The 22,670-nt window shown below is 50.8% G+C and overlaps 6 protein-coding genes across 6 annotated transcripts; 3 read left to right on the top strand and 3 right to left on the bottom strand.

The window, feature by feature from the left end:
* Positions 1 to 2,957: 2,957 nt before the first annotated feature.
* Positions 2,958 to 5,106, top strand: VFPPC_09116 (WD domain-containing protein; the record flags this gene model as incomplete). The annotated part of the gene is made up of 3 exons (XM_018287710.1): positions 2,958 to 3,040; positions 3,112 to 4,965; positions 5,022 to 5,106. 3 exons carry the CDS (start codon positions 2,958 to 2,960, stop codon positions 5,104 to 5,106), a joined length of 2,022 nt encoding a protein of 673 aa, XP_018140824.1.
* Positions 5,107 to 5,787: 681 nt separating this feature from the next.
* On the bottom strand, positions 5,788 to 7,057 carry VFPPC_09117 (FAD dependent oxidoreductase; the record flags this gene model as incomplete). The annotated part of the gene is made up of 2 exons (XM_018287711.1): positions 5,788 to 6,915; positions 6,965 to 7,057. 2 exons carry the CDS (start codon positions 7,055 to 7,057, stop codon positions 5,788 to 5,790), a joined length of 1,221 nt encoding a protein of 406 aa, XP_018140825.1.
* A 1,011-nt stretch (positions 7,058 to 8,068) lies between these two features.
* VFPPC_09119 (FAD dependent oxidoreductase) lies at positions 8,069 to 9,201 on the bottom strand (the record flags this gene model as incomplete). The annotated part of the gene is made up of 4 exons (XM_018287712.1): positions 8,069 to 8,187; positions 8,246 to 8,666; positions 8,742 to 9,001; positions 9,072 to 9,201. 4 exons carry the CDS (start codon positions 9,199 to 9,201, stop codon positions 8,069 to 8,071), a joined length of 930 nt encoding a protein of 309 aa, XP_018140826.1.
* Positions 9,202 to 11,940: 2,739 nt separating this feature from the next.
* Positions 11,941 to 12,126, bottom strand: VFPPC_18028 (hypothetical protein; the record flags this gene model as incomplete). The annotated part of the gene is made up of 1 exon (XM_022429689.1): positions 11,941 to 12,126. The coding sequence occupies one exon, from the start codon at positions 12,124 to 12,126 to the stop codon at positions 11,941 to 11,943; it is 186 nt and encodes a 61-aa protein (XP_022285249.1).
* A 3,458-nt stretch (positions 12,127 to 15,584) lies between these two features.
* VFPPC_14540 (peptidase family M20/M25/M40 protein) lies at positions 15,585 to 18,116 on the top strand (the record flags this gene model as incomplete). Its single annotated transcript, XM_018292308.1, has 1 exon — positions 15,585 to 18,116. One exon carries the CDS (start codon positions 15,585 to 15,587, stop codon positions 18,114 to 18,116), a length of 2,532 nt encoding a protein of 843 aa, XP_018140827.1.
* Positions 18,117 to 19,727: 1,611 nt separating this feature from the next.
* On the top strand, positions 19,728 to 21,229 carry VFPPC_09123 (soluble quinoprotein glucose/sorbosone dehydrogenase; the record flags this gene model as incomplete). Its single annotated transcript, XM_018287713.1, has 4 exons — positions 19,728 to 20,012; positions 20,075 to 20,464; positions 20,534 to 20,898; positions 20,950 to 21,229. 4 exons carry the CDS (start codon positions 19,728 to 19,730, stop codon positions 21,227 to 21,229), a joined length of 1,320 nt encoding a protein of 439 aa, XP_018140828.1.
* Between the last annotated feature and the right edge of the window lie 1,441 nt (positions 21,230 to 22,670).

The following is a 22,670-nucleotide window of genomic DNA, read 5'->3' as shown; positions in this document are numbered from 1 at the left end:
CTCATGGGTTTTCCATACAACGATATCTCTTCCATACCCTGAAGCTTCATGGCGTATTGGCATGTAATTTCCTCCTTTTGATCTTTTTTTGTTTTCGAGCTCACCTTGACTGGCCGAAGCTACCTTTCGTCTGTAGAAGCCTTGAACGATGAATGGTCTGGTGCCATGGAGTCTACATGAGCTCCAGCAGTTATAGAAGACAGTTGGACCTCTTGGCACAGATGCTGGAGACGAATTTATCCGAGAGACGTGAATGAGGCAAGAAGCAATGGGCTACCATGATAACATACCGCTTAGATTAGCTCAGTCAATCCCCGTGGGTAGCGTTTCACATTATCATGTGTCACAAATTGTTGTGTTACCCTCGTAACCGTTGTAGCTCTGAACCTTTGAAGGCCAGCCGCGCAGAAGTACTGCACCACCCAGGCACACAAGACAAGCTGTTTCAATGACGACACCGAGGTACATCGTCGAACCAGGGAAATTTTAATATCCGAAGTGTCCTGTGGTGCGTGGCCGACGCAATTGTCGCATGTCGGGAAGCTGTTGTATGCACTCTTGGCCGTGCGCGTTTTTTCATCCGCAGGTCGCATTCTGTGAATATATCCGAGACCTCTCTGGTGCAACTATTGTGCATAAAAGACGTTGGCCAGTATCATCATCATCACCTTGCGGTACGTCTGTGTCAAGGAAACACCTCGGATGAGCTCCAAGCACACCTTTGTGAGCGATACCGAGCAGCCAAGCAACGTCAACAGGGTATATGAAGATAATTGGCTGGGAACATACATGAGTAACTTACTAGATGGAACAGTGAGCCTACATGCTCTGTACATATGGGATGGATGAGTTGCACTAAATGCACCCTGTGGGATATTTTTGGCCCTCCTCGTGTCATATCGGTGCCCATCATCTTGGTAGAACTGGCTTGGGGAGGTAGCCTAGCAATGTCGATGCTTGAACAAGCACCCAGAATAGGTAGGTGGACATGGTGATGCAAGTAGACGAGCGTGACGGGCGCTGGCCACAAACCAACCAAGACATATTTGGCATGTCTCCAGACACTTCAGCATTTTGCGGCAAGGCGGCTGACAAGACAAGGCCGGGGTTCGGGGTTTGAAGATGGGATTTTGTGGGTTCCCCGTATGTTGAGATAGGAAGGTGAAAATAATTCACATTGTATCACCCTTTTTGCGGAGTACCACAGTAGGGAATCGAGTTGAGCAAATTCCCGAAGGAGAAAGGCACCAATGTCGGGCATGGGCGGCTGTCATGCAACAATAATATCGAGTCGCATTGGCATTGGCATTGGCATTATTGTGAAGACTCCAGTCTCCTTTTCGTGGGCCAAGATTGCTCGTCGTCAGTGAGGCTTGAAGCGAGCCAAAACCACACCGAGTGTAGATGAGGGTGATGCTCGGCTGCGCACATGAATAGGACTTGGGTGCACTGGATACAAGTGCGATGGGAAAAGGGGGCACAGTATCGTAGCCTTGCACCAGATTGAAGTCGCAAGCTTGGAGCAACATGCAAGGTGGCCAAGTCTACTTTCGTCAAATATTGCATTGGCATTGCCTACCTACCTTGGTACTTCCGCACATCTTGTCCATGTCAAGCACGCATCAAGCAAGCACGCATCCAGCAACACACCGGACACCCCCGTCGCCTGGGTTCGAAACATTCGGCCCTCACGGCTGCAGCCATTTCTTTACCTGTGACTCGTGGTTTCCGATTCTGACTTCTATTAATACTTTAGGGCTGTCTGATCCAATCTGCATTAGCTGTTGTGGTGTTTCGTTGCCCGACGTTGTTGGTAATCGATGTGGCTCACAAATATTGAACTTGCTTGACTTGACACCTTTGCTAAGCTGAAGCTGAACTCAAGCACCTAACATTGCCAGTCCTCCGCGCTGTGCTTGCTCAGAAGAAGAGGAAGAAGAGAAGAAGAAGCAGCAAGGGTCAATGAAACGGCTCGGTCTGGTTGCATTTACCACTTGAGCTGAATGATCAAGCACATCCATTGCATGCAGCACCCAGCGCCCTCAAGGTTCCTCATCTCAAGCTCTCCCAGTCACTCTGTCACTCAGTCACTCAGTCACTCAGTCACTCACCTCAGTCCATGTCTGCAGCCCGGACAAGAAAGACGTCATCCATCCATCAAATCCAATCCGCACCGCAACCTAACAGCACAGCCAAGTCCCTCCTTCTTTACGGAAACCAAACTGGGATAAGATAATACCAGCTGAGGCTTGAACTCGAGCACCAGGTCAGACCAACAACTGTTGATTGCTCACCGGAAACTTGAAAACCTTGAGCCGAACTGCACCCGCCCGACCAGATTTGAGGAGAGCAAACAAGACCAGAACAGACCAGACCAGACGCCATTCCAAGCCAAAGCTGTGGACAAGCTGCGACCTCCATTTTGATTTGATCCACCAAAAACTGTGCATCGCATCACGTAACCACCTAAACCATCCGGCCGGAAATCCATCTTCGTCGACAACGTCAACCTGCGTCACTCACATTTCCTCGGCCAAACTCTGCATCAATTATCGCCAACCATCAACCTCGACCCTCGATTCTATTCCTACATTCTGGCCGCCTACAGTCGCCTTCTTCGTATGCCGCCTACCGAGGCTTCTGCACTGGCTCGCTCGCCCCTCAAGGTTTGCGATACGCCATTGTTCGTCAGGCTGGGCCTCAGCGGGCCTTCGACATCCCATCCACGGCACTTGGCCGTTGCAGGCCCCAGAGCTTGAATAATAGCTCGAGTGCCTTTTCTACACAAGTTGCAGGCATTTGACGTCTGCTGCGGTCGCTGGCGGTAGCATCTACCATGGCCAACGATGATGGACTGTTCGTGACTCCTCCCACACATGCTCCCCATCCTGGCGCTATCATTGTCCCTGCTCTCCCGTCAACTCGTGAACGTCTTGACATCCATGACATCTAACATAATGGGCAACTACAGATGCTACCCGACCGAGGGCATAGTGTCCAAAACCGGACGCAAGCATTACCGCATTCCCGTCCGATCACAGTGCGTACATGGTCTGCATCCCACTACCTTTATGAGTACATCGAATCTGACGACTGTTTGTTTCATTTCAGACATTGGCAGCTTCGATCATTAATCAGCGCAGAGAAGCGAAACATTGTCTACTTCCCTGGAGGAAATGGCAGCAATCACGTCCAGCGACTCAACACCTTCACCAACGAATGCGAAACAATCAAACTCCTTACATTTGCCCCGCGATGTCTCGTAGCCGAGAGTGGGTGGCTATGCTGCGGCAGCGAAACTGGCGAGTTCGTCGCCATCAAGCTTGAGGAAGCAATCGAAAGCAATCGACAACCATTGCTAGGACTTCATCTTGATGCCGAAACGAGACACCAACTCAGCCTTGAGGGAGGCAGCCGCGACGATCCTTTGCTTGCCCTTCTCGCTCACGCCCGACGATCGAATAAAAGCTTGATCGCTAAGAGTATGAAATTAGCTAAAGACAGGGTCAACTGCGTTACTCTTTGGTTTCCGCCGGCATTGGCAACTCTTGCGGCAGGATCTTATACAGAGCCCGTCGCGGTTTTGGCCAATAATGATCGCACTGTCATTCTTGTCAGCTTGCGCGAATTCGATCAAAATGAGAAAGCAGACCCTCTTGATATCGTGACATATCCTGACTTTGTCAACCGTGCAATCATCTCTCCCGATGGCCGAATCCTGGTGGCAATTCTCGACGACCCGTACCTGTACGTTCATGAGCGGGTTGAAACAGAAGGAGGAGCCGCAACACCGCCCTCCAGTGATGATAGCGGATATCGATGGGAACAGCGACAGAGATTCTTACTCAAAAGCCAGAGAAAGGATGATCGCTCAGACAGCAGGGGCAGTTTTGCTGCATGCTTCTCTCCGTCCGGCGCGTATCTAGCAATCGGCACACAGCATGGCACAATCTCCATTTTCGACACCACCCTGCTTCTCGAATCTTGTGCAGAGCCACTCATCACCACCTTCAAGTCTTCTCGCCCGGAGAGCGGTCCCGGTGCCATCCGAGATATGGCGTTCTGTCCTGGCCCGTTTGACATTCTGGCGTGGACAGAAGATAGAGGCCACATCGGCTTCGCTGACATGAGAAGCAACTTCATTATTCGTCAGATTGTTGACATCAACGTTGAACCCGACTTCCAGCATATTGACATCCTCGATCGGAACACCATCGACCCTCGACTGTTGGACACTAGTTCAGACAGGAGGTCAAATCGGTCCCCGCCTACCAGTAGCACACGGACCCGTCGACAAGGCGAAGCGTTGGAAACTCTAAACCAACCTCTCACTCCCAATGAAACCGTTGTCTTGGAGGCTATCCAGGGCGACCGAAGGCGGCGCGAGCGAGCGGCTCAGAGAAGCGCCGAAGAGAGAGCTCGAGGCGGGCCATCAGATCTAACCTGGACCTACCTATCCAGCCTACGGCCCTCAACCACAGAGAGCGAATCTCCCAGACCCCGGCAACGCAGTAGCAGCGTGGGTCGAGCAATGGGCGATATTCTTGGTTCCTACCGAGAACAGCGAGAACGGCAGCAGGAACGCGTTCGAAATGCCCGGCAAGTCGCTCGAGAAGCATCTGACGGCCAACAACAGCAGCAACAATCAGCATCAACAAGACGGCCAGATCAACAAAGGTGGATGGATAGGATTGGGGAAACGGTTGCGGCAATGCAAAATCAGAGGGACAGACAGGACTCGTCGTATCTGAACGTGCTAGAAATCTTGCAGGCTCGAGAACGCCCTTCGAATGACGGTGATAATGAAGATTCGTCGCTCCTTGTGCCCCTGGTGAATCAGGTAGTCAATCGTTGGGAGGAGAGCGCCATTCGTGGCACCCTAGCGACTGATCATGGAGTTTTCGAAGTCCCTCCGTCGCCGGACAATACTGCCGGTTTAGCCTGGACTGAAGACGGCCGTACCTTGTAAGTACTTCTTTACATCTGCTCTGTAGATGGGCCAGTGACTAATTCAAGCGCAGGTTTGTCGGCGCTCAAAATGGTATATATGAGCTGCATGTCAACGTCCAAGGCAGAAAATTCTGCCCCAGTATCACTATGAGCTGAGAAGGGGAAAGAAGCGATGCGATTAGCAAGCAGGTTAATGGATGATGAAGAAGCGTTGGGTCACCACTGTTGTGAGTGACCGAATTACTGCTCTGCACTTGTGGTGTTCAAAAGGCATTGTGGTTTTTCAAATCGGAGCGAGTGATCGCTGGAGCAATATGAGGCGTTATGGATCAACTTGGATTGAATTTGTTTGTTGCTTTACAAGGCTTTTTGCAGATGAGGGCTCATACCAAGTTTGCGCTCAGCCCAAATGGGCAAGGAAAGGGTCATCACACGCGAGCAGGCGGAAGTAATTTTGAAATTTGCATGGTCTGCCTGAGAGGAGCATAAAGGGGGGGACACATTCGCTTGTGGTGTTTTGTTTTTGAAGTTTTTTTTAGTGTTTTTTTTTTTTTTTTTTTGAGAGTGTCGGTTTGAAAGCATGATTGCCGGACAGTGGGACAGCATACAACTTGACTGCTCTAATGAGTTGCGGCACACTCTGGAATTTGGTTGGCATCTTCTTCTGGTGGATTACAGTCCATGGTGTTGCTTTTGTTTCTTCTTTGTTTCTGTATGATATCCCAGCGTTTTCGGCTCCACGTTTCTTGAACAAAGTTTTAGCTTGTACGAGATTTTTATTCTATTGCATCGTGACTCATGGCATCTAATACACATCCGACAAGCCAAAGCACTCCATCACTTCTTCCCATACAGCAACTCCCCAACCCTCTCCCCAATCGCCAAACTGCTCGTCAGCCCAGGACTCTCGATGCCCAAGCAATTCACCCATCCTTCATACCCGTCCTCCATCCTGACCACAAAATCATTAAAGTTCTTACCCACCTGCCCAGCCCCCTTATAGCTCAACTTTGGCCTAATCCCCGCATAGTCCGGCTCCAAGCACGAGGCATCAACGCCCGGCAAGTACCGCTGAATCTCGTCCACCGCCTCCTCCAACCGCTCCCTGCTAACAGCCAAGTTATCCGGCGTGTCTACCCATTCTATATCCGGCCCGAAGCGTATCCTCCCGCCCATATCGAGAGTCAGATGCGTGCCCAATCCACCGGCCCCCGGATTCGGAGCAGGATATATCAGCCTCGAGATCCGGGGCTGCGAAGACGAGTACGAGAAGTAATTCCCCTTTGCGTAGTACAATTTCTTCTGCAACGCCGCCGGCACAATCATATTATGCACATCCACACACCCCAGCCCAGCGGCGTTGATGATCGTCTCACTCGTAATACTTGATGTTTCGCCCGTCCCCGAATCCCGCACGTCAATCTCCCACCCCTGACTGCCGGACTCTCCCAGCGCAGTAATCCTCCTCACGTCAGAATTCAGCGCCACCACTCCCCCATTCTCTTCAAACAATCCCGCCAGCGAGACCATCAGCCCGTGAACATCGACGATCCCCGTGGTAGGCGATTCCAGCGCGCCAGTTTCCGCACGCACACCCTCCCCGTCGTTCTGAACCTCCCGCTCAGACATCCACCGCACCGGCACGCCTATATCTGCACAGTGACGGTGCAGTTTCTCCAGCTCAGAGCGCTGGATGTCGTTTTGCGCGACGATCCATTTCCCCGTGCGTTTGTGCGGGACGTTGTGCTTGGAGCAGAATTCGTAGAGGAGCTGTTTGCCGCGGAGGCAGAGGCGCGTTTTGAGCGTGTCCCGTCCGTAGTAGATGCCTGCGTGGATGACTTCGCTGTTGCGGGAGGATGTTTCTGTGCCGAGGGCGGGGTGCCGCTCTATGAGGACGGAGGTTGATGATGGCTGGAGGGAGAGGCGCTGTGCTATTGCGAGGCCTACTACGCCGCCGCCTATGATCTGTTATTTGTGAGTGTGAGTTTGTTGGTGAGTTGGGGATGGGACGTACTGCGTGGGTGAAGTCTGCTTGGGGGGTGGGCGTGGTGCTGAAGGAACGGCGGAGTGGCCTGGTGGCTAGGGTTGTTCTAGCCAGCAGAGGCATTTTGAATTTATGTCATGGGTGAAAAGATGTGAGAGATGGGGTTGAGTGGTGGTGGTTATACTGTGACTGAGGTATGTAAGTTGGCCGTTCTGTTCCGTGATGTGGGTGAGGTGGTTGATGGAGCCAATGACGTTGTGGGTGGTGCCGAGTTTCGGAGTGGATTGCCGATTGGGTTGGATGGGCAGTGGATGACTATGGCATGATTTTATAGCTGATTACTTGTGATGGATGAGAAGAGAGATTTATTTCTTGGGGGAAGTTTTTTATGTAGGCGTGAATGTTGGCTCTCGTGGCAGAGTTATGAGCATTGGACATGTCTTGATCCACACACTTATGTGCTGCGAAAGATGTGCCCAAGCAATTACATGGTAATACTGTCTTCATGGTATAATATGCAACATCATTATAGTTCACTTCATGCTTAGCATTTTTGTCAGTAGTATATTTACGATGCAGTCAATCAACGGCTTGATTTACTACTTCGCCAGTGGCGAGATTAATACCCCAAGCTCAACGTATTGCGATGGTACTGTGCAATACCGACTTCTGATACGTACTATGGCCAACTTCCGCCTGATATGGCGCGTGTGAAGCCGTTTTGAGGGCAGACAAACAGTATTGGCTGTTCCTGTTGATACTATTCGTGTCGAAATACATCATAATCACAGAGTTGTACTTGTATACTTGGATACGTGCGATATCGAGGATAACGCTTCCAGATACCTTTACGCTCCCATAAACGCAGACACCTTTAAGTTTCAAGTCAGTGCGACTGGGCACAACGCAGGCACATGCGTCATTCAACAACCCATTCGGGCTTTCACTCGCTGCTTACATATGGCACAAGGGGATGACAAACCACGTAAATAGGCAAATAGTAAGATGACCTCTGTTAACCATACGCCTATGCATACACGCCCATTCTTATGCCGAGTCCCGCCGTCAACTCCGTAAGGAATGTGTCTAAACACAAGCGCTACCAAATGAAAAATACATCCTCCAAAAGCTGGGCTACGATTCCTTTGCAGTTTCACCAGCCGGTTCACCTGTCGTCGATTGAGTCAGATGCGACGGTACTGGCGGCTCGGTTCCCGTCCCAGAGCCAGGCGTCAAGTCAGCAAGCTGTCTCTCTAAACACCTGTTAGTCCATGTCGCAAAGGTTCTCCAGAGAGTAAAAAATGCACTTACCTAAATCACGAATTCGATGTCGTAGCATCTGATTCTCTCGGGTGAGCATCTGAGTCTCCGCCTGGTAAAAAGCGCTCTCGTCACGACCACCGAGAACCCAGTCTCCGCTCTCTTGACTGATTGAAGTGGCTCGCAGCCGTGGGGATGCACCACGACTTGGTGTCCTGGACCGGCGGTGCATCTCCGCGCGTGCCATTTCCATGGAGCCCCGGGGAAATACAGGTGATCGAGAGTATGATCCGACGGTTTGACTTCCGGGAATGTTGCCACTTTGTGATGCTCCAGAACCATGGATAGGCCTCGGGGCCGTTTCCGCAATAGCGCTATCATCGGCGGATTGCTCGGTACTGTGGCCGGGTCGTGATGAGTGAAGCCGTTGGAGCTCGAGCTGCTGTGTTCGAATCATTTGCAGGAGACGGTTCTGTTGTCCGTTAGTACACTTGCTCTTGATCATCTTGTCTTGGCTGGTTGCAATCAATGGTGGAATGCCACTCACAACTTGGCCTTCTTGTTCTGCCTCGAGCTCCTGATGCAGTTCCCCCAGGCTAGGTGCCCGGTGGTGATGGGGATCGGCCATCAGTGGTGAGCCGGAAAGAGGCTGAGGGCTCGATCTGTGATATCCAGAATGTTCGTGTGCCATCTCTCCGGGAGCCGGAACAGACGGATCATTCAGCTGCAAGTTCATGAGCACCGTAGATCGTCGACGGCTGGTATTGGGTGAGGAAGTATTTCGCGCTAGGGAGCTGCTGGACGACTCTGTAATTCCATGTAAGTAGCTGCTCTGGTCGAAAAAGGCCGATGGGAGGGAGGGATGACAGAGACGTACGTCGTGAAGGCTCGCGTTGGAGTCCAGCATTCATGGTTGCCGCTGCCTGCAGTGATACAGACGCGGATCGCGGTGAGCCGGTTGGTGACTCAGCCCTCGGGAGTGACGGGCTATCGCTGTTGGCTGCCATTGCTTCTTAGGTATGCAGTGTATGCTGTTGTGAGAGGGAGAAACAGCCAATGTGATGTTGAAAATAAGGGCGTTGTCTGAAAGCAGATAGCTTCTGCCTCCACGTGGTTGGACGTTGGTCTGGTCTGATATGGTGGGAGACTGGAGCTATGGAGGGGCAACACCAATGAACCACAGGCAGAGTGGGCGGTTCTGGTTGGATCAACCCACCTGCCAAGGTTGGTCTCGAAATTGAATATAGAAGTTGGAGTAAGTGGTCAGTCGGCTAGGAGACAATACTGTTGCCAGACGGTAGCGAGACGAGTGCGTTGGTGATGGCAAAAGAAATCTAATTTATCTGCGGGCCTTCCATGGACAAGGCAAAAACTGATTGTCGATATTCCTTATGACAGCATATGGCGTCTGGTCGTGTTGATTCGATGACTCCCAATCTAGTGTGTAACCATTCCAGGTTTCGCCTTCCCAATATTCCAGTGGCGGAACATACGTCAGTGGTCTGGACTCTGGAGCCAAGTATCTCCTGACAGTGGAGCCACTGTGAATGGAGTGACATTGATTTGCCTCTCACGTTTAGACTACCCTACAGTTGTGTTCGCGCTCTGGGTTTTTGACTCCTCGACGTTCCGCATGACTTTTCTGGTGCACCCTGCACCTCAACCAGGCCCAAGGGCAGATGCCTGTTCGCAAGTATCGTCACAATGCTGTAATCCCAGCGCTTCGGCTACATGTTGCATATGTACTGTACGGTTTCCCGAGCATTAACCCCGGCACGTGTTTCCACGCCTGCATTTGTGAGAACATTGAATGGGAAAAGTAAAACGCATGGGATCAAGCTAAATTCCTCCTTCTGACATGGAGTGGCTTCAAATGTCTGCACGAGGACCACAAGCCGGCTTCTCAACCAATTTTCTCAAAAGTGCGAGTCCTATGGAATACTGCCCTTCCAATCTGGTCAAGCACCTGCATATTGTACTACTCTGCTGCAGTATCATCCAAGTGTCACTCTACCGTGGTTTCTTGCTGTATCCCCAGACCTTGCATGTGTCCCAGCGCAGCTGAACAAGCCATGCCATGCCGTCCACAGCATGGCCTTGGTAAACGCCGGAAAAGGTTGGGCCAAATCGACGTGTAAAAGCCACAAGCACGAGAATATTTTGCAGAAATCGCGCAGCAGAGACAAAAGAAGCGTCAGCGGTGAAAAACTTCAACACGCCGCACGGCTTTCACCATGCAGGTTCCCAAGAATAGCCCATCTGAGGCACGTTGTCAGGGCTGAGATGGCTCTGATCTTGGCATCGACCTCGACATTCCCATTTCGGTGATGGGCCAACGTGAGAGGACCGTGTCTGACGAAACATGTGTATCCCCTTTCTTGACTCGGTGGTTGAGTCCCCGTCAATGGTCAATGGGAGGGCTGCTTGACGGGAAGAGCCACTCTAAAACATCGCATCCAACGATCCAACATGTTCCGGAGGAGGGGAGGGGGGATCGAAACAAATAATACCCTGTAGCCCCTCCAGATTGATTCGATAAATGTGGTAGCCTCGAACCCACCTTGTTTCATCATGGTATTGTTGAGTTGCCGTTTGCTGTCTGTCCGAAACGCTAGGCGTAAACTAGAAACAGAACGATAGTCGGCGTCGCATTGACGTCTTGCCTCCTCCACAGACTATACATTTCAGCTGAACGACGCAAACTAAACTAAACAAAAAAAAACGTGATGGTTGATCACACGGGCGGACGCGAGAACCTGATTGATCCACAGAACACAAGTATGCATGTGGAAGGCATATCTGAAGGATTCAATAGCAATCAATGCCTGTGCCACCGCGGATGCTGAGCGCACAATATGGCGCTGAGAGCTGTGCGACGTTTTCCACCAGCTCGATTCAATATTACCATTATCCCTGGACTATTGCCATGGGAGGATAGTCCTGGTTACACGTAGACGCTCGATAACAGGTATATCAGTTGGTGAAAGCGCTCCCAACACCTGTGGTAGATAATTACGTAGCAGGTTGAGTATGAGTGAGCGCTCAATACCCTAGACCTGGGCCGTTTTTTGAGCTCGACCAAGACGAAGTCGTCCAGATGTCATACTCACGAGATCAGGTCCAATTTGCGCCAGTGAGGCGTTGACACTACTGCAGGAACCAGGGGTGGCAGGATTCACACGCTCACCACCTCACTCCATTGATGCTATTGTTGAACAACACACAGCATTGTAGTTTATAGCGGAGGGCGCATCTGAATTGCCTTATACCCGTCCATTATTCTTAATCAACTGCACAGGATGCGGATTAGCCTTATGGGCCATGAGCCAGCACAAGCCGAGGCCTTTGTTCGCCCTGCGTCACGCTGAAAGACTCCTCCTGGCTGTAGTGACAACTTCTACAAAGGAGTAGGGGTGAGAAGTTCGAAGCTGGTCGACTATTCTTCGGGTGGAGGCAGCATGCTTCGTATTTGATGCAGGACCTGCTGCTGTTCTTCGGAGTAGATGCATGCAATGTCTGACGCCCCTGTTGAATAGTTTCTCTTTGTCAAATGCGCGTGATTGCTGTGCGTGGCTACGGTCCATGGCACAAAGATGCTCTGCTGAGTCTCCATGCATCAAACAAGCGGTCAGCTGACCTTGAAGATGCAGGTTGAACAACAAAGGAGGCACGCAGTCTCATGTACTGTATCCAAGTCTCCCATTTGGTGATTTTGACGAGTTATATCGGCCGGAATCAGATACGAACTACCGACATTCCCACAGCTGACTGCATACAACCATGCTCTGTACTCCGTAGTCTTCGCAGGGCCTTTCATCTTGCACTGAGACATGCCAATAAGCCCGAGGGTCTGGTGCGCAATGCCAACTAGGGTTGACAGAGGTGGTGCCTTGGTTCGTAGGAGGTCTGATCGCTCTGGAGCAATTGCACATGTCTGCCACCGGTTGAACAAGTCACTGGGCTACTCCGTGCGCGTCGCTGAGACACGCAATGGGGCATCCCGCTCATTTGATAAAAAAAAAAAAAATCAAAAAAATTGGTGGAGTGGCCACGATAGCAACAATGCCGCCGCCACCGACTGGATTATCGATATCGTACCACGTTTCTTTCGCCTATCCTCGGTGCTGGAACTCTCTGTGTTCTGAACCCCAGCTTTGGTAATAAGTACGCAGATTGTGGAGCCGTCTGGCATTGACCAAAGAGCTGTTGCATTTAAAAAAATGAGCCCATACAAGTGAAAATTCGGAACGATTTCTTCGACTCCCGAGCCCAGGAGCTTGAACATACTTGTTCATGCTTGGCTATATTTGAAGTGGCTGGGATGTTGAAGATGTCGGGACCGGACTTTTTTGCTTTACCAGCCATGCCCCACGAATATCAACTTTTTGGCAAAGGAGTACTCCGTAATAGCCTTATCATTGACCTTCTTACCTGTGCACATGGTTGGGCTATCCCCAACTGGTCTGTAAAGGCCTGGTCGGTGGTCGTTTGGTGCACAGGGGGCCATCGGTAGCTGGTGGGCCGATAAAAACTGTGTGACTGGACGCTAGCAAGGATATCTTTGACCACATTGAAGGTTGACAGAGAACGGAGAGGCCAGTGAGGTGAGCTAAAGAGAGCTGGGTTTAGTCACCGCGGGACATGGGGCCTTGAATCCGTGATGCCGGCAACTCGGTTCTGGGAATGAACTGAGAAGCATGAGACAGACGGTGAGGGCATCATCAGTTGTGACGAGAGAAACAAAAGCAAAATTTGGAGAGCGAGCCTCAAGAATAGAACTGTACGGAGTACTCTGTGCAAAGTACAAACAAAAAACATATGGAAACGAACAACAGGAGTCTTCGAGACGTCGACACGTGCGGGGAAGGACCGAGCGTGGCTCTTGGACTTTTTGGGAACCTTGGAACATGGAGACATTGTCCGGTGCAGCCAACAACATTATGTTTTATTTTTATTTATTTATTTTTTTGCATCCTTTCTTTTCGACGATTCTCTACTGTGCTGCACAGTACAGTCCGCTCACAATCCGCAATCCACAGTCCACTCCGCCCACAGGAGCATGAACCAAGGCACAGTCATTGCAGCAGTGCTCCCTGTTCCGGCGTTTGCTTGCCGCATCAACAGACGACAATCACAGGACATCTTCGCCAACTCCGTGCCGAGTAGTCCGTACCACATGAGCTAGGATACACGTACTCCGTCCAGAGCACTGTACGGGTCGTCATCAGGTTGTTACCAACTTCCCACGCCATGACGACGACGCTGGATGGGATGGGTAAAGAGAGCTTTTTCCAATGGTCCCCGGTGGCGTCTCCCCCCCCTGGCTCGCCGGTTCAGCAACCGGTGCGGCGTCACTTGCAAATCAACGCGTCGTGGAGGCGTTTGCTTTTGCGTCTTCCGAACGAAATTACGGTCTTGGACGCTCGCATGTTCCCCCTACATCGTCCCTGCAGTAGTATCCTTCCTTTATCCGTAGTGGTGAGTCCACCACACAATCACAATGAGCCAATGTTGGGGGGACCCAAAAAAACATGTGCAATGATTCTTTGCCAACAAGAAACGTTGGTTGCTTCTCATTCCCTACATACTGATTTAATGCCGGATTAGAGCAAATGGCGAGTTATATCAGCATAGACAAAGAGAATTTGGCAAGGTCAAGTCACCCTCGAGGGCAAACCAACAAGTCATCCTCCTCCATCCACCGTAGCCGCCGTATCCAGCCTTGTCTGGCATCATAGCGTCTTTGGTTCATGTCTGGACAGGGACCGTGATCATGACGCCTCGATGTCGTTGCTAAATTGCCGTCGATCACCACACTCCTGGCTATCCGATCGTATTGGGCTCCAGTGCACTGTCAATCTTTGATGGGACTTGACGGACAGGGTTTTCGATTTAATGTAACAGGGCCGTTCGACTTTGAGTTCTGGCTTGACAAGCACCACACGAAAGACGCTATTGCTTTACCGGCTTATTATGGGCGACATTCATCCGCTTATTAAACAACCAGACGCATACGGACTACTCGTAACCTTGAGGCCGCTCAGTACTGTATGCAACTTACACCACATACGGAGTACACAAATGCGACGGGCTGTGAAGACCTTGGTACTGGTGTGACAGTCTGTGTGTGGTTTAGCAGCATCCACAACTTCAGAGCTCCCTGCGTGCCCCGGCATGGTCCGCCCACCATGCTGAGCCGCGAAGCTGCAATGCTGCAACTGTTCAGACTTTTTGCTGGGCTTCATACCAGGGGTCCCATGTCGCCATGCCCCTGGTTCCTCTCACAGCGGCATGTTGCCCACATCACACGTCCACCTCAAAACATCACACATTGTGCGACCCCTGACCCAGCCGTTTTGTTCTCACGCCTCGACGTCGCTCAAACTAGTTGTTAGCCACGGAGTATGGCTCCCGTCCAACGGAGGACTGCTGTGGTGCAGGGGAACGCGACTCCCGGACTCCAAGCGACTCAGAAATCCACGCTTGGGCTGCGACAACATGCGAAAGGTTGTGTTAGGACTGCTCCGTTCCCTTGACTTTTGTGCCTGGATGGCTGCACAAGGAAGACGCCACAAGTCCCCGCCATGGGAGGGTCTATTCTCACCTTTGGGGTCCACAGGCTTCGCTCTTGCTCTCTGGTCAGTAAATACAAGAATGGGGTATTGGTACAGCGTTGTGAGCCGGTTGAGGCAGTTCGGTACAAATCTGTGCCATATTGCCTTGCCAGTGACATTCTCTTCTCCTCTAGTGGTTCCGGTCATCCTCTTTTTGTTTGTTGCTACATATTACATGTCTAAGATCTGACGAAAGTGGCATTCGCTCTAGTTCTTCGTCTTGTTTTGTCTTTGACCCTGGTGCTCTTACTGTCCCTTCTTCTCCTTTCGTTCCCTTTTATCTCCCTCGCATGAACAACGCAGACTTTGGCGAATCACACAACAGAGCACCGTCCTCCGTGTTCAGGAAAAACGTGAATCACCCATTGACCAAAAGCTAGTTCAGTTGCTCGATTCCAACTTTGGACTGTTGATACAATAACAACAACTCGTCATCACCTCAATCCAACAATCGGAGTCCCCAGTCACTTGCCACATCCGTATGCCCTGGGACTTGACTGTTATTGGAAGAGAAAACATCTGTTACCTTGAATAGCAATTGCTTCAGTTCCTTGCTTTGTGTCTTGGTTCTTGCCATATTGTCTCAGTCGAAAAGGCAACACCGTCAGCACCACAAAGGCTACTAGGTTACAACGGCATTTCCGCATGGCTTGGTAGCTGTTTCTTTCTTGCTTGGCTCAACAACGACAGAAACATAGCAACGAAAACCAAACTTAACCTTTTCCTGGTACCGAAAATAAGAAGGCTTGATACGATATTTGTTGGGTTATTGTACCATGACCCGCGAGCAAATGCTCGATAGCTCTCAGAGCTTCCCGAGTAGTAGTCTTCGAGGGCCTCGAGGCCCTGGGATTGATTATGCGGCCGAACTAGAAAACCGAATGCCAATCAGGCAAGAGAAATTGGACAAAATGGAGAAACTTGGCCGCCGGGAGTCGAAGTTGGGACTTCGGAACATATTCGGGCGATCCAAGACTGCAAAGGACGGCCAGGACTTGAATCATGCTCCAGTTGCATCGAACTCGACTCGCTTTCGCACATCAATGGCAGAACTGAACCAAACACCTCATGGATACCAATTCGACTCTAATGTACCAGACAACTTTTCTTGGAAACCACTCCCGGCCACGGTGGAGGACGTTGCCTATTCTGAGCAATATGAGCAGCGGGATACAGCTGCAGTTACGAAAAAGAGAGCAAACCCGCGAGGAACTGGCAAGAACACCAAGGACACGAATTCTAGTTGGTCGCTGCCACCATTGTTCAAAGCCTTTCCCCAAGCCATTCATCACGCAACCTTGCCAGCCGCATCCATCTCTGCCGATGCTATCTTGCGTATCAACGAAAAGAAAAGCAGTCTACAGATCAAGGAAGAGGAAGAGAGCGCAAGCACTGCCAAGGGTCCCGAGGATGACGATCTTGGAGTAGATAAGGAGAAACTTAAGAAGAAGAATAAACGTGGTATTAATGGGTCCTCGGCAAACTTTGAATGGACAACCAAAATTTACATTTTGGTCACATCTGGATATCTCTTGCAGTACTCTGGGGACGGTAATTTTGACCGTTTGCCGGAAAAGATACTTCGGCTGGGCCCTTCGTCGGCTGCATTTGCCACGGATGCAATTCCAGGCCGCCACTGGGTTATTCAAGTTTCTTCCGTGGCAGACATGGACGACACCCAAGGATTAGAAAGTCGCTCCATATTTTCCAAGCTTTCGTTCCGTCTCACCGAACGACGAAGTGCATCCAATCTACTAATGGTCTTCGAGAATGCTGAAGATATGGAAGGCTGGATAGCTATTTTACGAAATGAGATCGAAAAGCAAGGAGGCAAGAAGAAGTTGTCAGAAACGGGCAAGCCAAAATCTACCATTGCTGATCCTTATTTGCGAGAGCAGACCAGTCAACGCACCCTTATCATCCGAGACCCAACCCGTTTCACAAGCCCTAGAAGTAGGAGCAGTCATACTGTGATATCGCCACCAAGGGCGACGAGTTGCACTGGAACCCCTACGAGACAGGCCAGCTCTGATAGAACCGGCAACCAATCCCTGGACGATGTTTCTACCACGAATAGTGTCGTATCTCAGGATGAACGTCAACTAGAGAACCTACGAGAGAATTCAAACCGGCTATCCTTTATATCATCCGGGCAACGGACTTTTGTCACATCAACGGGATCTTCGCCCGAGGGTTCACCTACCAATGACAAATTTGACGAAGGGAGTCTTGGTCTATATGAACCTGCTGGCAGAGGAGAAATACGAACGAGACCGAACGGACTGGAGATTGCTACGAGACGGGAGTCCATGCAAGCCGGCAGACCTTTTGTTGACGATGGCCTGTCCCCCAAGGGGAAGAATCGTGGCTTCTCGACCCGTATTACCGTTATCCAACCTGACCGGGTAACCTCTCCTCTTGGTATCAAGCCTACTCCCAACTTCAGCGTGCCACATTCCTCAAATCGACGCTTTTCGTACGCACGGGGTCTGGTGAGCACGAGCACTACAGACGGTTCTCCAAGCCGTAGACGAGACCGTGATACATCGCCTCCCAGATTTGGCCGAATGGCACCGACAGCGATGCAATCTGCCCATCGCCTGTCGGCTGTGACTGACCAAGCAGTGGCACGAGCGATAGCCACAGAGCGGCTGCCAACCGCACCAAAATCTCCCACGCTGCCGGCGTCTCCAATTATGGACTTTGGTAAAAGACGGTTGCGATCTGTCTCTCGAGGGCGAGCTAGCAAACGCGGGGACGACCACTCATCACAAGTCCCTAATAATGTTCCAGAATCCATCCCAGAGAGAACATCCTGGCGCCTCAGCCCCCGAAAACACTCGAGCGCCAGCGCCTTGAGGCAAGACTTGGGGGCGAGTAGGCCACCTCATATCGCGGCCATGGCGACACGAAGTGTCCCGGTTGTCGACGAGGCTCCACGGGGACACCGTACTTCGTTCCTGGATATTGGGGAGAGTGCTGCCGACGCCCTGAGGAGCCGCTCACTTGAACCCTCTCGTGCAGCGAAGCGGGCCAGCATGGGGTCTGTTTTCTCTGAGCGGTCTGCGCGCTCGTATGAGGTTCACGACTCAACTGTCTCGAGCAATCACTCGTCTGATTCAGCTGCCACAGTCACTTCGGCATCTAAACCGGGAAGCGGTCATTATCTCAATGTTGAAAAGACGCCGAGATCATCACTCTTGAACCGGAGAAGCATGCCACAGATAGCCGTTAGCGGTCCTCCGCCAGCTCCTCCTCCGACTCGGGCGCTGCCTCCTATTCCGCAAAAGATGCAGATACGGACTTGAACAGACCCTTGTATCATTATATTGTTTTATATCATTACCAGCTCAGCATATCTATCGGCCTGTTATTTGGGATGCAACACATTAAAAAGTACTGTTATATCGACACAACCATCGTTTTACGAGTTCCGAGATGGAACCGCATCTTCTTTGTTTTTAACGGGCGTCTCGTCGACTGCATCATGCCCTTCCCCCCGCACATAGAACGTACGTCAGTATCTTGCTTGGTCAAGCCAATGACCATGTTGAAAACGAAAGCGACTAGACTGGATTTGCCGCGAAGCACTATGAAGCAACAAGCTCGAACATTTTGTTCTATTGCTCCTGATTTCTTCCCTATTTACTGTTGGATTACGTGTAACGAATGAAGCCACATTGGCACACTTTGATGGATTTATGTTAGGAAGCGGGCTGGTTTCTTTTCAACCTTGTTCTCTTCGTGTTCCTTTCAGATTCCACCTATCCCTTCGAGTTCGAATGGACGACTAGCTGGGACGGGTCAAATCTACTCATGGTTGTTGTAAGAAATGAATTGCATTGGAATGGGTGGCTTGTACATTTTTTGAGAATAGGTTACCTGGCGAAAGGCCAACAGAATATTAGACTTGAATGTAACCATCAGGTTTTGGCATTTGGAAATATTCCACCAGTGCTAGTGTCTCGTTTCCGTCGGCGACATAAGTCGTGGGAGATACTACCCTCAAGAGGGTAGCAAATTCGAGAAGTTTGCAGTCAGATGCTACGTCGGACCTTGAGTGCCTTGGGAGTCTGGGATTTGGTTGTTTCCTGGGGGATAAGAATGTTACTTTGGATGGATGATGCATAATGCGGCGTTACGGTGCCTGGTCAACAATTGCCGAACTAGGTAGTTGGTTAGAAATATAGCCGGCGGAATCAAGCTCGCAATGTATGTGATGCAAGCATCTTTGCGGGGAACTTGAAGTAAAAGCGTGAATGTGAATGGTTTCTCCGCAGATGAAACGGCGACTACCAGTGACACTACGTTAGTGAAAGTGAAAAGCGAACAAGCTTATTCCATTGAGCCAGTACCATGTCGATTTATTTCTGCCAAAGCACGTTCCATTTAGGCTGCACCTATCCTACTTGAGCATCCTGGAACGACCGGCCAAAAATACCGTTTGCCCCGAATGACGACCTGCCATTGTTCATGCACCTCCACGTTCATGCAGCTTGCGAGAGCTTAGTTTCGTGCAAATAGCTCTCCCAGACGACCCCTGCGCCCGCGATTGTCTGTGCCATTGGCTCGACACCAGGATCAGCATCTGTTCCCAACTACCACCTGCGGCTTTTGGCCAAGCCAACAAGAGGTGTGGCAGCTTCGTTCTTGGCTTGGGCAAGTGAAAATGCCATTTCTTGGTTGGCCGGGTGGGATAAGACGCAAGCTATCTTTCTTGAGCTAAGGCTTCGGGTCATGACGATGGGTGGCTTGCTGGAATGCGTGCGAAAGAGGAGAAGAGCGTATTCTGCCAATGACGCGTATTACGCTACGACCAGAATGACCGAGGGAAGGAGCTGTTGGTGATAAAAACCGCAGCATACCCGACGCATTGAACGTTATTCCGTGCTCTAGTCAGCTTCACATGGTTGATAGTCATGGCACCGCTGTATTTGCTCCTCGGGGCGCTGTATACTGGGCTGGCGCTCGCTGCGAACTGCGAGCCCATAAAGCCAAAGTCGAATCCGCAGACGGCGCCGGGCGTCAAGTTCAAGGTTTTGGCGAATGGTTTGAGCAGGCCGCGCGGTGTGGTTGCTGATACGGAGGGGAACTTGCTGGTGGTTGAGGCGGGTGGGAAGGGTATTCGGCGGCTTGAGTTGGATGATGGGGAGGGGATAGATACTTGCGTTGGGAAGAGTGCGCAAATTGTTACTGACAAGACTGTGAGTTGGGCATGCGTTGTAATGAGGAATGGGTTGTTATGGTGGAAGCTAACATGGTGAAGCTGAACCACGGTATAGAGCTGTCGTCTGATGGCAAAACACTGTTTGCGTCGTCGTCAACGGATGTGTATGCCTACGACTACGATGCGGCCAAGGGAACGGCGGGAAAGGCCAAGAATATCATCACTGGCATGGTTCAGGGCGGCCACTCTACACGCACGCTCTTGATTCCAAGGCACAACTCGAACCTGCTGCTCGTCTCCAGAGGATCGGATGGAAACATCGACAAGGATACTGTGGAGATTGGGTCGGGCAAAAGTCAGATTCGCGTGTTCAAGATTGACAGTCTTCTCAAGGGGAGTGCTCCGGTCAAGTATTCTGACGGGGAGGTGCTGGGATGGGGACTTAGAAACAGCGTGGGCGTGGCTGAAGATCCTGCCACGGGATATATCGTAAGTGACTGCCGTTTGTGGCCTGTCTCTCAACAAAAGGAAAAGAAAGGAAATGGCTAACTTGGTTAGTGGTCGGTTGAAAACTCCATCGACAACATGCAGCGAAAAGGCGTCGATGTTCATAACTCGAATCCCGGCGAGGAGCTCAACTATCATGGACTGCCCAACGACACCAGCAGCGAGGTGTACGGCAAAAACTTTGGATATCCCGCGTGCGTGGCCATCTTTGATAGCTCCAACGTCGATGGCTATCCGGGGGGAGCCAAGACTGGTCAGCAGATGGTGGGCGATCAGATGCCGAGCAATTACACGGATCAGTGGTGCCAGGACGATACTGTATCCCCTCATATTACATTTGGGTCTCACCTGGCGCCGCTGGATATCAAGTTTAACCATCAAGGGTCGGCGGCGCTGATTTCTTTCCACGGAAGCTGGTGAGTCTGGTGATTGTTTGCAGAGTGTTACAAGGTGGCTGATGATTATAGGAACCGCAAACCCCCGAATGGCTATCGTCTTAGCCGTGTGGCATTTTCCAAGGGTTTTCCCAAGCCGGACAAGAGCAGCACCAATGCTGAGCAGGAGCTCATGTGGAACAAGGACAATGCAGTGTGTCCGGGAGAATGCTTCCGGCCTGTAGGGCTGACGTTTGATGCAGAAGGAAAGAGGGTGTTTATGACGAGTGACTCTTCGGGGGAGCTGTATGTCGTGACGGGAACCGACACTTGTCAGTATCGATCTCCTGGGCTCGTTCATCAACGACGTTGATCGTGACAGGTGGTGTGTAAGGCTGGATCCCTAGGTTTCTTTCTTGGCGAGTATGGATACGGGCCAAGTAAATAGCAGGCTTGTATATGACGACAGTGCTTTGAGTATATTCTATAAAAGCACAATGTTGGCAGGATGATTCTCCAATTCTGTGGCAAGATTCCAAACACAAGGGTTTTGTTTGCCGTGGAATAAACTCGAAACAGGTGGCACCATGAGTTTAATCAAGCATACAGTATCTTGCTTGAATTGCAGCATGCCAAGGCAATAGCGCGGGAATAGCCTTATTATTGCCAAGCTGGAGATATCTTGCTGTCATCCTTGACCAACATTCACGTGTTTACAACGGTGTGCAAGCAACCCTGTTCAGACTCGCAAATATTCCGCTGTTCATCAGGCCAAGAAATTTGGTGCAAAGTGAAGCTGAGTGGCTTGGGCTAAGACGGCCCTCAGAATTGAGACACGTATTGTGGGGGAAAGCGAGAAAAACGAGATGCGGGTTGGTGGCACGTAAGTTGGGTTAACGTGAGTCGTTTTGAATGCTAGACATCAAAATGTGTTAGTGTATTTCCTATTTACAGTCTGTGGCCATAAATATTTGCCCGCCCGAGTATGGATTAGGGATGGAGAAATACTGGACTGTAGAATGACTAGTTAAAGCTTTGACTTGAGAAGCTAATTGCGCTTTTTTGTTACCGGCTGGCTGGATGTGTTTGGTTTGGCTAATTTCTCACTTGGCATGGTGGATGTTGCAGCCATTTCTGAAGCTGCACATGTGGATGTGGATGTGGATGGAGAGGATGCTGATCTTTGCCTTTTGTGACATGAATAAGGGACTGGGACCATGACCATGTTATTTACTGGGCTTATTGCTGTGAATTATCTGTATAATGGGGAATGGAGATTGTGTTTATTTGACGATGGTTTATTACTCATGTGACTCTACGAAGGCATCACGAAGTGACATGTACTCAAGCAATGTCGAGAAATACCCCAATTCAGACACACGTTCAACACGACCCCAACGCAGCCCTACAACTTTAACCTAGCCAAGGACATGGCCCACAGACAAGCCCATTTACTGCATCCCTGCCTGACAGCTGAACTCTTAGCTTATCCTCTAAATCAAGCTTGCACGTTTTAGGCCTTACTCATCACACCAGAAACACATTCAACTCACAAGCCATCCATTTTCAGAGTGGAGGATGAGGTCGACAAGCTCGTACAATGCCGAAAAATGCAGCACAAGCAACTCGGCGCAAATCTCCCCCGGCTGACATCTTCCCTGACTCTCACCACGATCCCCGTCGGTGGCGCCAACAAGAATGAGGCTGATTGATGGGAAGCTTGGAAGCGTTTATTTCCATTGCAAGGGTGAGATGGGATGCGGGCAGGGGTTGAGATGAGTTTGCTGATAAGTAGGTTGATCCCCCAGCCTTTT

Source organism: Pochonia chlamydosporia, chromosome 6 (assembly GCF_001653235.2).
Source record: "Pochonia chlamydosporia 170 chromosome 6, whole genome shotgun sequence".
Classification (NCBI taxonomy): Eukaryota; Fungi; Ascomycota; class Sordariomycetes; order Hypocreales; family Clavicipitaceae; genus Pochonia; species Pochonia chlamydosporia.
Note: the sequence above shows the minus strand (reverse complement) of the source record. Positions and strands in the feature narration are given on the sequence as shown.